The following is a 16,694-nucleotide window of genomic DNA, read 5'->3' on the forward strand; positions in this document are numbered from 1 at the left end:
CTATTTTGGATTTCTATGTATTAGTTACGCACTATAGAACTGAGCTCGAGCGGAGCTTAGAAACCTTTAAGATTTATCTCAAAATATATAAAATAACTAAAAACGTATATAACTTTAAAAAACATTTAATAAATAATAAATTATCCGATCCAAGCTTGAAAAAACAACTCATAATCCAACCTCAAGCTTTAAAAAAGAGCTCGAAACAACCTGAATTTAAGTTTGCGTAAGTCAAGACGAACCGAGCTCGAGCTTTGTTATGCTCAAACTCTCAGCTCAGCTCGTTTACACTCAAAACTATTTTCACAATTTTTGTTTTTGACTATTGTTAATGAGCTAGTGGTGAAGTGGTAAGGGAGAGACTTAGTGTTTCATGTAACCCAGGTTCGATTCTCGCCCTCATTTTTTAGTTTCAGCGGCAGCGGGTGATACTGGGAGACAAGACGAAAATATGGCGCTCACTAGTTGATCACGGAACTAAATGAGTTTTACCTCTTCGCACTGTCGTGTCTTTGGGTGAACGTTCGCCAGATCAGGTTTTTATATCCCAATATAATAAATTTAACCGGTATCTAATTTGAATGAACAAAATACATAACCTGCATCACTATGTTCCACCTTAATACGGGTGTCACTTAGTCAGCACACGTGTCAATAATTTGCAACAGGGACCAACACTATTTCGTATTCTACACCTCACAACAATTATTAACCAACACTTTCTCCATTAATAAATATTCATTCCCACTTTCTCATCAACCCACAAAACACTCTTTGCTCTTCATTCATCTTAACCTACACACCAGGCTCATTGTAGCAACATCTCTAATTCACAAGTTTTTTACTCCACTTCTTAGAACACAATGAGGCCTGCTTCGCTATCCTACGCTGGACATGAAGAACCTCATTTTCTTGAAGCTTGTCACCTTTGCTCAAAGTTGTTGGGTCATAACAGTGATATCTTTATGTATAGGTATGATTCAATATTCAATGTTTATATTTGTGCATCAAGAGGTTGTACCTTGTTCTTTAGTAGTTGTACTATTATGAACTTGTAAGTTGTAGCATATAATTATTAATTAAGATTTGAACCTACCCAACATAAGTACTTTAATGATTCTTCAATTATTAACAAGACATGACATAACTAAATGTCTTGATGCACATATGTTTTTTTTGTGACATGGTGACAAGATCTGCATTTTTATAAAGTTTCTTACCCAATGAAATAAAAAGTACACTTAAAAAGGCTAGCTTTTTTTCTTTTCTTACCACGGGTCTTCTGGCTTAGCGATAATCTGGTTGTAGGGGTTTCGAGTCAAACCTTATGCGTCAAATAGAATTTGACTAGGTCAAATAACCATGGACGGTTGAAATCTCATCTCATCATATGCAGATGAAATAAAAAAGGTTTAGAAAAAATGCTAGCTTTTTATCATTCTTTAATTATTTTAAAAGCAGTAGGTTATTTTTGTCTTTACCAAAATAAAAAATGTAAGTTTTTTATTTAAAACTTTAATGATTCTTGAAAAGGGCAAAGCATATTTTTTTAATAATAAAAAAGTAGTACTATGTGCATTATTTAGTGTACCATGTGAGTGAGATCTCTTTTAATGTGGTACAGAGGGAACACACCATTTTGTAGCCAAGAATGCAGACAAGAACAAATTGGTATTGATGAGGCAAGAGAGAGGAGATGTAGAAGAGTCTCCAAGAAATCAGAAATCAAGAAATCATCAACTTTACAATCTGAAACTCTTGTTGTGGCTTAAATAAAATAAACATAATTAATTAATTTCCTTAAAAAATAATTATGTGAAATTAATTAAGGGTATGTAAAAAAACTAGGGGTATGGTAATATGGTATGATGATCATGATTGTAATATAATAAATATTATAAAAAAGAACATGAGGCTTGAGATAGGGTTGTGCCTTCATGGTTCAGTTAAAGATTTGGTTTTGGAAATTGTGATTGATCACCAATTATTTTTGTTATTGTTTTTGGGAACCAAATTATGCTAGAATCAATAATTCTCCAACAATGTTAGCTGTCATTTGTTGTCCAATTTGCTGTCATTGATTCCTAGTTTATTTTATTTAGGGTATTATTACGTGTTCGCCTTTATACATTAAATTGTAGGGCGAACCAAATCGAAAGAACTAAATCGAAATGGTTTAAAACTGAATTGAGTTCATGTTAATTCAAATCTAATAATAGATGATAAATAGAATTGAGTTTATGTTAATTCAAACCTAATAATAGATAATTGTTTATAATCCAAATCTGACAATGATAACAAATAATGGTTATTTAAGTATTGTAATTTAGCGTAAGCTATTTCTAATTTTAGCGTAAACATTATAGCACTTTTTAGCTATCTCTAATTGATTTGATGTGGAGGAAAGAGGGAGCATAGATCTGATATGAAGAGGAGACGTCCAATTGAGGTGGTGGAGAGAAAACATTTGTATTTAGTATTTAACAGTTTTTTAGTTGACAATGATAACAAATAATGGTTATTTAAGTATTGTAATTTAGCGTAAGCGATTTCTAATTTTAGCGTAAACATTATAGCACTTTTTAGCTATCTCTAATTGATTTGATGTGGAGGAAAGAGGGAGCATACGGTCTGATATGAAGAGGAGACGTCCAATTGAGGTGGTGGAGAGAGAAAACATTTGTATTTAGTATTTAACAGTTTTTTAGTTGTTCTTAATTGGTGTGGAGGAGAGAGGGAATGAGAGTATGAGATGTCTATCTAATTAATATGGATTACAGATTGAACAAATGAGTTTGGTGTAAATAAGTGAGCAAACGAGTCTGGTGTAAATAAGCGACGCCTGACTTTATTAAGCGGTTTTCTCTTTGAGAGAGACGAAAAGCTAGAACAATGGTGGACAAGAATGACGTGGATCCGCTTTTACGTTTATAGAATGTTTATTGGTGCCTTGGTTACTAGCTCTAGAGTTTACTATCTGTAGATGATAAGTCTATACAAATATCTCTAGCTAGTGTTCTAGACAGTCCATGCATGGCTCCAAGGATGTCTTGAACCTTCCATAGTTGATTGGTTCTTGATCATTCTAGGCTGCCAAATGGTTATGGCAGCTTGTACCTCCAAGTCTTTGGCCATATTTATGTAATGTTTTTGGACCTCTATCCAGTATCGTTCCAAGTATGGTCAAAAGATTACATGTTTTATATATTTTGTTTATAGGTTAGTTCTAGATAACATCATCATCGTACTCAGTATATCCCACCAATAGCAAAGCTATGATAGGGTCTATAAAACCTTTTTCTACAAGATACCCAGCTAGCTGTATACATGAAAGTTTTTTGTTTAAATCTCAAAAACCTAGTTCTTATATTTAGCATTAAACACACTTATTAAGTAGCCCAATAAGTGATTACAAAATTGAATTTTGAAACCCTCCAACTATATATACCAAATAAAGCTGTTAGAAATTCTCCACTAGTGGCTTAGTGGTAGAAGGCTTGAATTCTCCGGCAAAGATTTAAGTTCGAATCTCACTTGTGTCATATTTGGATGAATATTGACAATGAATAATTTGAGTTAGGCCTTGTGCAAAGGTTATCAGTTCGAATCCCGAGCCCACCCGTGTTTTTGTCCACCATGTGTTACGCTAGAGAGTTCTGCTTTTGTGGTGGCACAATGACTGTCAAGTGACAGTCGGCGGTACGGTTTTCTAGGGGAACGCCCAAGCCAAACTTTGAACCAGCGTGGGCTCATTTAAGACAACATAGTATAGCTGGAGTTGTGCTTCGTCACTCTCCAAATTTTAAAAGTCCAGTAGCCTAAATACAAGAGTCACTGTTCTAAAAAAAAGAAATCCACACTTTATAAAAATAAAGTTGTCGGAAAATCAAAGAAGCCACATAACAACGAATTTAGCTCTTCTACTACTTAAAAGAAAATCCATATTCATACAAATCAAGTTATTAAATTCATATCTTAATCGTTTTTATTGTCGATTACTTATTTAGCTATATGCAATTTGTCTTATATGACCACACTGATCCTTTGGCCCATTAAATCATAACTTTACCATTACCATTAGCACATTTAAATCATTATTGCTATTGAGAATGATATATAGGAGAGTATGGATTACAAAAGGTTGATCGAGATCTTTGTTTCCAATAATGCTATTAGAGGTTTATGATTCGTTTAACTATTAAAATTAGATATTTTGCTACAATACTTTTATTTTGTATATTGTTATCACAATTATATAAATATATGAGTTATTAAGTTTATATTTTGACGAACCGTTATTTTTAACTTGCCTCAGCCCAGAGTTTTTAGATTCTCTTGGATGGCTTTGAGTCATCACCCATACCTAGCTGAGAAGACAAATTTTAAAACTTTAGAAACGTAATCGGGGCTATATAAGCTCTATTTTAATATTTTAAAAACTGATATTTTAATATCAAGAGAAAATGTTGTATTAAGTTTCTAAAAAAGCTGCAATTGGGCTTCTGATAATAGTTAAAGCTTGAGATTTTATGTTCTTAAGTTTGAAAGCTGACCCAATGGTTTCCTCTTTGATTGTATTTTTGATTTTTGAGTGAGTAAAGTCTGGAATGTCCAAATTAGTAGGAAAATTAATATGCCACCCATGTATATTGGTGAGAGTGGTTCTAAACACCGTTAAATTATTATTTTTTTCTAAAACAAATATATGCACTTAGAATTTAGAAATACGGAAAAAAAATTGAAAATATGACCCGAATATGAGGTGAGTTAACGTATAATAATCATTTAACGTACACTACGTACGTGGAATATGTTCAAGGTTAAAAGCACTAAAACATTCAAGCCAAATTCACAACCTTTACACGTTCAAGGTTAAAAACACTAAAACGTTCACGCCAAATTCACAACCTTTAAACGTACTGGGTTAAACCTTTAAACGTTAAGGTTTAAATCTAAAACGTTTAGGCAAAAAAACTTAAACCTTTAGGCTTAACTCCTGATACATTCAAGGTTAAAACCCATCACTCAAAACTCCAAAATTGATCGATTGAAGCTTCAAATTGATGATTAATTGGATCAATTTCAAGGTTAATTGATCAATTATGCTTAACAATTTCAATTTCAGTTGGTCAATTTTATCAACTGACCCGTGACACAATTGACGGTCATGTCGTAAGAAGATGGTGTTCACCACAGTAGACGATGGGTGCGGCAGTGGACGGAATCGTTGAACGCGACGGATTGCTGAACAGCATGGTGAAGATGGACGTAATTGATGGGAGCAGAGGTGAACGAAGCTCGCGTAGTGTGATTTTATTGTTAGCGTGATTATTAAAAATCGATGTTCCAAAGTGTCGCGTACCATTTGTACGACACAAATATAATAATAACATAAAAAAATAAAATAATAATAAGAAAAAAAAAATATAAAAAACCCTAACGTTCATATCATTATCGTCTTTCTCCACCCGATTAATCGTCTTATTCCTCTCTTCTTTTTCAATACCATTCAAATCCTCTTTAATTAATCAATCAATTAGCTCACAAACATATTCAAATCCGATCTATTATTATTATTATTATTATTATATGCACAACAACCGTTGAGGCTCGCCGTCGGTGACGTCATCGGCGATGGTTGGAGGCGGTGGCTCGTTAGATCGGAAACGAATCAACGAAGTTTTGGATAAGCATTTAGAGAAGACGACGTCAGCTCCTAGGTTTTCAAACAAGGACAAACAGAGCTTATTATACATGCCGTCAACTTCCGCCGGTGCCGGTGGTGGCAAGCTGCAGGATCACCGCCGTGACAACGTGTCAACGTCTACTATCACTACTACTAAAAACAATAGCTCCGACGGTTCGTTCGGTTATTATTTGTTTTGTATTGAAATTATTACTGTTTGTGATAGATTTATTATGACCTAGTTTGATATTGTTGCGGTTAAGTAGGTTGAAATGAAATTGAACTAGTAATTTTGTTAGCTTAAATTACTATTTGTGATAATTTTATGACCTAATTTGATATCGTTGCGATTAGTAGACTGAAATGAATTTGATCTAGTATTGACTGTGTGTTAATGCTGAGTTTGTTAGCCTAAATCTAGATTAGTATGTGTGACTTAAGATATTTCATGACTGAATTTGATATCGTTGTGTTCGGTAGATTGAAATGAAATTAAACGAGTATTGACTGTATGTTAATGCTGAGTTTGTTAGCCTAAATTAGTATTTGTGACTTCAAGATAGATATTTCATGACCGAATTTGATTTTGTTTTGTTCGGTAGATTGAAATGAAATTAAACGAGTATTGACTGTGTGTTAATGCTGAGTTTGTTAGCCTGAATTAGTATGTGTGACTTGAGATATTTCATGACCGAATTTGATATCGTAGCGTTCAGTAGATTGAAATGAATTTGATCTAGTATTGACTGTGTGTTAATGCTGAGTTTGTTAGCCTATATTAGTATGTGTGATTTCAGATATTTTATGTCCTAATTTGATATTGTTGCATTCAGTAGATTGAAATGAATTTGAACTAGCATTGACTGTGTGTTAATGCTGAGTTTGTTAGCCTAAAATATTTGTGATCTCAGATATTTCATAATATAATTTGATATCGTTGTGCTCGGTAGATTGAAATGAAATTGGACGAGTATTGACTGTGTTGATGTTTACTTTATTATCCTAAGTTAGTATCTGTGATTTATATTCAGGTTATGAAATATCTGAAATCACATATACTATTTTAGGCTAAAAAACTGAACATTAACACAGTCAATACGTGTTAAATTTCATTTCAACCTGCACAATATGACATAAGGTTATGAAACTCTTACTATCACCACCAGTAAAAACAATAGCTCCGGCGGTTAGTTCGCTTGTTTGTTATTTTAAGTTAGTATGTGTGATTATTTCATGACCTAATGTGATAATTGATATTGCTGCTAGCCTAAATTAAACGATTATTGAGTATTGACTGTGTGTTATTAATGTTCAGTTTGTTAGCCTAAATTAGTAAAATTCCATAACCTTTTTTCATATTGTGTCGATTGAAATGGAATTAACCGAGGATTGACTTTGTTAATGTTGAGTACTTTAGTTTGTTAGCCTAAATTAGTATCAGTGATTTCAGAATTTTTATAAGCTAATTTCATATCATGTAGATTGAAATGATATTAAACAAGTATTGATTGTGTTAGTGTTTAGTTTGTTAGCCTAAAGTAGTATCGGTGATTTTAGATTTTTTATAACCTATTTCATATCGTGCAGATTGAAATGTTATTAAACGAGTATTGATTGTGTTTGTTCAGTTTGTTAGCCTAAATTACTATCTGTGATTTCAGAAATTTCGTAACCTTATTTCATATCATGTAGATTGAAATTAAATTAAACGAGTTCCTGTTATGCTCAGTTTGTTAGCCTAAAAGTATGATCTAACTCCGTTTCGCTTTCTGGTTGCAGTGGAATCTGAAACTGACAGTGAGGAGTCTGATGTTAGTGGCTCGGATGGGGATGATACGTCTTGGATTTCATGGTTTTGTAATTTGAGAGGAAACAATTTCTTTTGTGAAGTTGATGATGACTACATTCAGGATGATTTTAATTTATGTGGATTGAGCAGCCAAGTTCCTTATTTCGACTACGCGCTTGATTTGATTCTGGATGTCGAATCATCTCATGGTAAGCTGTATTATAGGTCCTTGTGACATCTAACTTGAAACCATTTTAATTATTTCTTGATTTGGTAGTACTAACATAAAGTCATAAATGATGAGCTTGAGAAAAATCACAAAGATTACAAGTAAAAGCATGTTATTTTAGGGCCATGATCGGTAGTTATCAAACGGTGGTTCGGTGAAATAGATTTTTGGACATATACAGACTTGAATCGCGTGGGCATTAAATCGCATTTACGTTTGGCTTATTGAAGATTATTTCAACTCAAATATTGTTTTGAAGCGTGCATGGATGAAATATTATTAAGGAACAAAATAATTATGAAGTAAAAGCAAATTGGATTATGTATTTGAATTCGTATTCATAAACAATAAAGATTTCTAAAATTTGAACTAAAATGAACTGAAATTTCATTAAGTCATGCCGCATGACCACTGGCTTGTGAAGCATTCAGTGTAACCAAACATTAAATTAGCCCAGAACTTGTGTACATAGATGCTATTTATTTATTGTATAATGTATATGTGATTTTATGTGCTGTAAGTATGTAGGCATTATTATATTATACATGAAGTTTTAAACCACTGCATGACTCGATGTACATTCATTAATATGATTGATCAGGTATTATCTGAATTTGTGCTAGGTTAGTTACTATTCATACTGGTTTAAATTCAACTCTATATAAGATATGGTTATCACTATGATAAATGGTTATGCTTAGGCTTCTTTTCAATTAGAAAATTAATTACTAATTAATAATATTCAGGGTTCTATAAATTTGACCTTTTGAAATTATTCTGTATATGAGCAGATGCGTTCACTGAAGAACAAAATGAACTGGTTGAATCAGCAGCAGAGATGTTATATGGCATGATTCATGCTCGATACATCTTAACCAGCAAGGGGATGTCCGCCATGGTGATAGTTATATCCATCGCTCTGTTTGTTTTTTCCTATTACTCGTTACAAGTTCTAAGATAACATTTTGGAATTTTCACAGTTTGAGAAGTATAAAGACTATGATTTTGGAAGGTGTCCTCGCGTGTATTGTTGTGGTCAACCATGTCTTCCTTTTGGTCAATCAGACATACCATGTTCCAGCACTGTGAAAATTTACTGTCCCAAATGTGAAGATATCTACTACCCTAGATCGAAGTACCAAGGCAGTATCCTTTCACAACATCTAATGTTTTAATTGTGATTTAATTTTGCATAAATGTGTATACTTATGGATATTTTTGTATGGGCCAGGTTGGGTAACAAGTCAATTTTGGCTGCTTTAAGTGGATGGGTCGGGTGGCTCATTAACATTATTAACAACTTTCTGACCATTTTATAATCTGTTTTGGAATAAATAATCTATTAAATATGATTACAAAAAGATTATCTCATCAACATAACCAATTAACAGTATATTTTAATTGAAACATTGAACACATTTGACCTACTTTCTTTTCCCTTTTTATTTATTTGAAGTGTTTTGCCTTGATAAATGCAACCTGAATGAGATGTAATAACAGAAACGGGTTGATATTGCTATATGTAATATATAAAGTAACTATAAATATGACTAGTTATTCCTTCACTTCCCCTTAGATATCGATGGTGCTTATTTTGGAACCACCTTTCCTCACTTATTCTTGATGACTTATGGCCACTTAAAGCCTCAAAAAGCGACACAGAGCTTCGTTCCCAGAGTATTTGGTTTCAAGCTGCATAAACCGTGACAAGGGGTTAGTTCTCATCTTTCTTCTCCTCACAATATCTAAGCCGCTAACAAGCCAAGTTGATTACTTAATGAGTTAATGCTGAAATGTTATATGATCTACCTTTCTTTCTCTCGGTTAAAAAATTATACGCGTAAACTTTTCCATGGCACATACCTCTCTGATCGAACACAATAACACCAATGTTGAACAAAGCAAGTTCGACTCCTTTTATTAATAAACCAGAAATTACAAATGGATTATAAGCATGTCTTTTGTCTAAGCAATATAAGCCCATCAACCAACTAAAACATTTCCTGAAGATTTTTGCATGTCTATCATCTATGCATTATAACCTGAGTACCCATAGGTGATAGACATGCAATAATTAATTTCCATATCCACACCAACGAACTAAGCGGTAATTCATTTCTCGCGGAATATTTCTTATTTTTTTATATACGGCATAACTGTGCATCTTCTACTCTATATAACCTTCCAACAATACCATCGATTATTCTCCCCATCTAAATTATTTGAAGATCTGCATATCAAGGTATTTGTCTATTTTACATTTTGGTACTAATTAGATTATATCTTAGAACTTTTGCATATCTGATTGAAGCATCTCAACCAGTGCCTTTTGTTTACTATGCTTGAAGAATAGTATAATGGCTTCTCATGTTGATGTTGGATCCTCACTTTACAGGAAAATGGATACAATTTTTTTCAAAACCCCGATGACAAAAATACGGTTACTTGCAATTTTGCTAAAATTATACCAAACGAGGGATTTCTAGAGCAAAACAACATCAGATTATAGGTAATAGAAAGGTAAAAACTTGTCCTAAGTGCTCATAAGAAGTGAAAATGTGACTTAAAGTCGTATTTGCAAAACCAAAGGTCAAACAAAACAAATGATGGCGTACGTGACGTTGGTTTTGGTGATGATGAAGCTGATGAGGATGAGGTAATTGAGATTTTATAATACTCAAAACAAGAGGCCCGGGTCATTTGTTTTCTTTGATTTTTGTTTTCAGACACACACTTTAATTCATATTTAACTTCTTTTTAACTTCTTATGGACACTTATGCCAATCTTTTACACTTATGTTACCTCCATTTTGATGCTAGTTTGCTCTAAAAAACCTTCCTCCGGTAACTTTTTGGTAGTGTTTGCAAGTAACCGTACTTTTGTTTTTGGGATTTTGCATAAAAGTTGTACTTTTATCCACGATATTTATTCTGGATAGTATCCAACATCACCTTGAGAAGCCGTTTTAGTTTTCTTCACATACTTGTCAATAGCGACAAGCTATCTATATGCTACGTTGCAATATCGATGAAATAGCGCCCGCTATTTCATGTAGGGTGTTCAGGAAATTCGAACCGAAACTGAAACCCGAATAATCCGATCCGAATTCTTATCCGATCCGAATCCATCCGAAATAAATTCGTATCGGATAGGAACACCTCTAATTCGGATTGGATTTCGGATAAGGTCCTAAAAATTTCAAATCCGAACAATCTGAACCGAATAGTCCGTTATCCGATCCGATGAACACCCCTAATTTCATGTTTAGCGATATAAAGAAACACCAAACCTGTGATCGAGTTCGCACTTCGTAAAATAAACACCAAACCTAAATTGTGGTGCTAATTGGTTAAAAAAGAAAAACCTAAAAGCGCTTTTATATTTAAGAAAAAAAGCCTATTTTCACGCATTGTGGTTGCTAAACAACATATAGTAGGCACCTACCGAATCTTATTAGTACCAAAAATCTAAAAGAGGCAGATACTTGGATATGTAGATCATCAAGTAATCTGGACGAGGAATAATTTTGATGAGATGCCTTAATTGGTGGTATTGTGGAAGGTTATTTAGAGTAGTAGATGCATAATTTGGAAATTTGTTCTTACAAAATATATGGGTATTCAAGCTATAATGTGTAGATAAAAGACATGCAAATCTTCAGGTTATGTTTTGGTCGTTCGATGTGCTTATAAAGCATAGATAATAGACATGCAATGGATATGGAAGTTGATAATGATAACCCGAGCACCTGTATCATTTTTCACAAATTGAATAAATAAAATTAACTGCTTTATGTTAGGTTTCTTCAAATCCGTTGCGGACTGCAACTTACAAACCTTAATTTCAGGTTTTGTAGGAAAGCTTGGGGAATCTAAGACAACCAAGCCGTCTCCTGCATCTATAATACAGTATCGCCGATTTGAAGAACTTACGTGTGTTAGCCATAATTTGGTTTGGTCCGGTCCATCGAGCAATGGTGGATCGGTATCTTGGAGACCAAGTCGAGCACATGATTTGGGCTACAAGTTATTTATTAATTATTATTTAGATTTGTTTTTACCAATTAGTATTTGAATATGATTATGGTATATGTATTCTAGTCTAGTTGGGTTTTGAAATCTAAATTAGTATATATACCCGAGCTTGTGGGTTATATCATTATGCATTGTAATTTTTCGAGCTAATGAAAGTTACAAGGATCGAGCTTATGATCTAAATGCGTTTTGTGTTTTCGATTCTGGTTACCAAACTTCAATTGGTATCAAGAGCTCGGTTTATAAAAACTCGAGTTCGTTTGTGAGTTCTTTGCCGTTTGAACTTTGAAGTCCCTGTTTCATTAAAGAGTTATTTTAATAAACAAAAGAAGTAATCTTTCTAGTTGTTGAAGACACAGGCGGTGGACTTCCAGGTGGCTTTGTAAAACAACAAAACTTCAATTTTGTAGTTTTGTGGACGCAAATTTCAACTCACGATATTCTTTTCATCACCAACTAAATTGTTCCCTTGGATAAACAATTAATACATCACCAATTTTCATTGAAGACCGACGGAGACAAATTGTCTTCCGTACAAGATCATCCTATCGATTTAACAATTGTTTCAAGTGGTATTCAATTGTTTTCTTGTTCCTCTCTGTTTAAACAAGTTCTGTTTCAACATCGATCCTAGATTTTTGCAAACCTACGGTCGCCAGAGGAGAAGAGGAGTCATGGGTGATTCTTCAACCCGCACGAGTGGCTCTTCAATTCCTTTACTTTGTCCGATGCTCACGAAGAACAACTACACCACGTGGGCGCTTCGAATCAAAGCCGTGTTTCGAAGCCATGATTTGTGGGATGTTGTTGAGCCGGGATCGGTAGCTGCAGTAGATGAAAAGAAGAACAGTGCTGCGATTGCATATTTGTTTCAATCCATACCGGAAGAACAAATCCAACAAGTTGGCCAATACGAGTTCGCTTGGGAAATTTGGAATGCGATCAAGACCCGCTATGTTGGCGAAGAGAGGGTTAAGGAGGCTCGCCTAAATACCTTAATTACAGAATTTGAAACCATGAGGATGAAAGACACCGATACTATTGATGACTTTTCCGGGAGACTATCCGGTATAGCCTCAAAGTTCGCTCGCTCTGTTTGGCACTCGATGAACAAAGGCTAGTAAGAAAGTTTTTTACAAGCATGCCTAAGCGTTTTATAAGCGTTGTTGCCTCATTAGAACAAGTTATTGACTTAAAAACCATAAAGTATGAAGAAGCGGTAGGTAGACTAAAAGCCTACGAGGACCTTGTGAAAAGTGTCGAGGATATGGATGATAATCATGGTAAGCTCTTGTTTAATAAATCTTCCTCTCCGAGCAACTCCAATAGTGGGAAAAAGGGAAAGGAAAACGACATCAAGAGCAATCCCGAGGCAAAACGAAAGGAAAATACAACCGGAATAAAGAAGGTGATTCGGGTATGAAAAAGGATTATTCGGGCGTTCAATGTTTTCGGTGTGACGAGATGGATCACTTCGCTTCGGCATGCCCGGAACGAAGAGGAAAACGAGTCGGAGGAAAACGACCCGAATTAAACCTAACCGAAGCAAACGGACAAGCAACTAAGGAAGTTTTGATGAAGATAAGTATTAATGAAGAAGTTTTCTTGAACGAAGAAAACGTGCATCCGAAGCGGTACGAGTCGGAACCGAAGGAGGATGGCGTTTGGTACCTCGATAATGGGGCGAGCAATCATATGATGGGTATAAAATCTTACTTTTCTGATTTAGATGAAACGGTTGTTGGGCAGGTTCGTTTCGGTGATAGTTCATGTGTAGACATAAAGGGAAAAGGGTCGATAACTACTATTTGTGATGATGGTGTTGAGAGGGTAATCACTAACGTTTATTTTATTACAAGTTTAACGAGCAATATTTTAAGCTTGGGACAAGCAATCGAAAACGGGTGCAAGGTGATTATGGAAGATGACCAACTTTTAGTGCTTGATAAATCGAGAAAGGTAATAATGAAGTCGGTTAGATCAAGGAATCGGTTGTATAAGGTGCGACTTCGGGTTGGAACACCGGTATGTTTGTTATCAAACATTGAAGATCCGGGTTGGTTATGGCACGCGCGTTTAGGCCATTTGAATTTCGAGTCAATGAAACTTCTAACAACCAAGGATATGGTACGTGGTGTTCCTTCGTTTATTGCTTATACTAGTCCGTGTGATAGTTGTTTAGTAGGTAAGCAAACCCGAAAACCGTTTCCCGATCAAACACGTTTTCGAGCCAAGAAACCACTTGATTTGATTTCATGGCGATTTATGTGGTCCGATTTCACCGAGTACACCGTCGAGTGAGAAATTTATTTTTCTTATTGTTGATGATCACACGAGGTTCATGTGGGGATTTTTGTTAAAATCAAAAGACGAAGCTTTTGATTATTTCAAAAAATCAAAAGTTTGGTTGAAGGAGAAAGTGGGTACAAAATTGGAGTTTTTCGGACCGACAACGGAGGAGAATTCACGTCTTGTGAGTTCTCAAAATTTTGCACAAATGAAGGAATTACACGACATTATTCCGCCCCATACACACCCCAACAAAATGGTGTGGTGGAGCGGAGAAATCGAACCGTGATTGACACAATTAGAAGCATGCTCCATGTCACAAAAGTTCCAAAACGGTTTTGGGGAGAAGCGGCGAGACAAGCTATTTATATCCTAAACCGAGTACCGACGAAATCACTACCGGAGAAGACTCCCTATGAAGCCTATAAAGGTGTAAAACCAAATCTTGATCATTTGCGGGTTTTCGGGTGTGTCGGTTATGTGAAAACACCTCCAACTACTTCGGTTAAAAAGCTTGACGACCGAAGTACCCCTATGGTTTATCTCGGTACCGAACCCGGGACAAAGGCATACCGGATGTATGATCTGGTTAGACATCAAATTCATGTTTCTCGAGATGTTATTTTTAATGAGAAACAAGGTTGGAATTAGTCTAAAAGTGGTGAAAACTCGGCTGAAAATTTGGTAGTTAATCTGGAACAAGTTGGTAACGTTATAAACTTGTTTGACCAAAATACCCCTAGCCAAAACAGCCCGAACAGCACCGATTTCAGCCCAAACAGTATTGATTTTAGCCCAAACAGCACTGAAATAAGCCCGAACAGCAGCGATATCAGTCCAATCAGCCCACCAGGTCAGTTTCAGCAGCCCAGTTCAGCAAACAGCGCGCATCAGCAGCCCGGTTCAGCAAACAGCGCGCATCAGCAGCCCGGTTCGTCTAGTTTACATGCTGTCCCAGGTCCTTCTACCCCAAGACGGTCAAACCGAACCTCAATTTTACCTAAAAAGTTGAATGATTATGTGTTAAATGTTGAGTTTCCACACGGGGAAGAAAGGGATGAAGGGTTTGAAGATGAAGAATTATTTTTGACTCAAGAAGGTGAGCCGACGAGTTATGCCGAGGCATCCGGAGTAAAAGAATGGGATAATGCAATGAACGAGGAGATTGCATCTATGAACGAAACAAGACGTGGGTACTTGTTGACAAGCCAAACGGGTTCAAAGCGATCGGGTTGAAGTGGGTTTATAAAATTAAAAAGGATGCTATGGGTAGAATAGTAAAACACAAAGCACGGCTTGTGGCGAAGGGTTATGTTCAGAAATTTGGTGTGGATTTTAATGAAGTGTTTGCTCCTGTTGCTCGAATTAAACCGGTTAGATTATTACTCGCCTTAGCCGCCCGAGAGGGGTGGGAAGTACATCACTTGGATGTGAAGTCGGCGTTCTTACATGGTGAGCTTGACGAGACCGTGTAAGCTTTCGAGAAGAAAGGAATTGAAAATAAAGTTTATTTATTAAAGGAGGCCCTTTACGGGTTAAAGCAAGCACCGCGAGCTTGGAATGTGAAACTCGACAAAGTGTTGCAATCGCTTGGTTTTTACCAGTGTCAACGAGAAACGGCGGTGTATCAAAAATATATAGAGAATGACATATTAATAATATGTGTGTATGTTGACGATTTACTTGTCACAGGTTCAAGTACGGATGAAATTCTTAAGTTCAAGAAACAAATGGAGGAACAATTCGAGATGAGCAATTTGGGTTTATTGTCATTCTATCTCGGAGTAGAAGTCTCACAATCCGAAACCGGGATCGAGATCAAGCAAGAAGCCTATGCCAAGAAGATCTTGAAAGAAACAAATATGGAGATTTGTAATCCTACCAAGTGTCCACTTGAACCGAGCACAAGGCTTTCAAAGACGAGAAGGGGAAACCCGCTGATGCTACCGTCTACCGAAGACTAATCAGGTGTTTAAGGTATTTGTTACATACGGGACCTGATTTGAGTTTTTCTGTTGGAATAGTGAGTTGGTATATGCAAGAGCCAAAGGAATCTCACATGGATGCGATTAAGCATATTCTTCGGTATGTTAAAAAGACCGTGTCTTACGGTTTAAAATATTCGAGGGGTGGAAGTCGTCACCTTTACGGGTATTCCGATAGTAGCCACGGAGTTGATGATGACGATGGCAAAAGTACTACCGGCTTTGTTTTCTACTTTAATGATGCCCCGGTTACTTGGTGTACTAAAAAACAGCCAACGGTAGCTTTATCTTCGTGCGAGGCGGAGTTTATGGCAGCAACCGCGGCTGCGGGTCAAGCCATTTGGCTCCAAGAATTACTTAGTGAAGTAACGGGATGGCCGATGGAAACCGTAGTATTATATGTTGATAATACATCTTCCATTGCACTTATGAAGAACCCGGTGTGGCATGGTCGAAGTAAACATATAAAAACAAAGTATCACTTCATACGAGATTGTATCAAGAACGGGGATGTTAGAGTGGAACATATTCCCGGAAGCGAACAACGAGCTAACACGTTGATAAAGGCTCTAGCTCGTATAAAGTTTGCGGAGATGCAAAAGCTACTTCGAGTGGATGATCTCTCGAAGGCCAAACCGAAATTAGAGGGGTGATTGTTAGCCATAATTTGGTTTGGTCCGG

General features: G+C 35.8%; 1 protein-coding gene across 1 annotated transcript; it reads left to right on the plus strand.

Annotated features, from left to right (window-relative positions):
- The first annotated feature begins 5,514 nt into the window (after nt 1-5,514).
- On the plus strand, nt 5,515-9,497 carry LOC143631327 (casein kinase II subunit beta-2-like). Its single transcript, XM_077100121.1, has 5 exons — nt 5,515-5,860; nt 7,466-7,684; nt 8,496-8,602; nt 8,685-8,850; nt 9,281-9,497. The coding sequence occupies exons 1-5, from the start codon at nt 5,635-5,637 to the stop codon at nt 9,409-9,411; spliced, it is 849 nt and encodes a 282-aa protein (XP_076956236.1). The 5' UTR covers nt 5,515-5,634; the 3' UTR covers nt 9,412-9,497.
- The last annotated feature ends 7,197 nt before the right edge of the window (nt 9,498-16,694 follow it).

The sequence above is a fragment of the Bidens hawaiensis genome, unplaced genomic scaffold (assembly GCF_021521415.1).
Source record: "Bidens hawaiensis isolate Kalapana, Puna unplaced genomic scaffold, B.hawaiensis_p1.1 tig00006061_1, whole genome shotgun sequence".
Lineage (NCBI taxonomy): Eukaryota > Viridiplantae > Streptophyta > Magnoliopsida > Asterales > Asteraceae > Bidens > Bidens hawaiensis.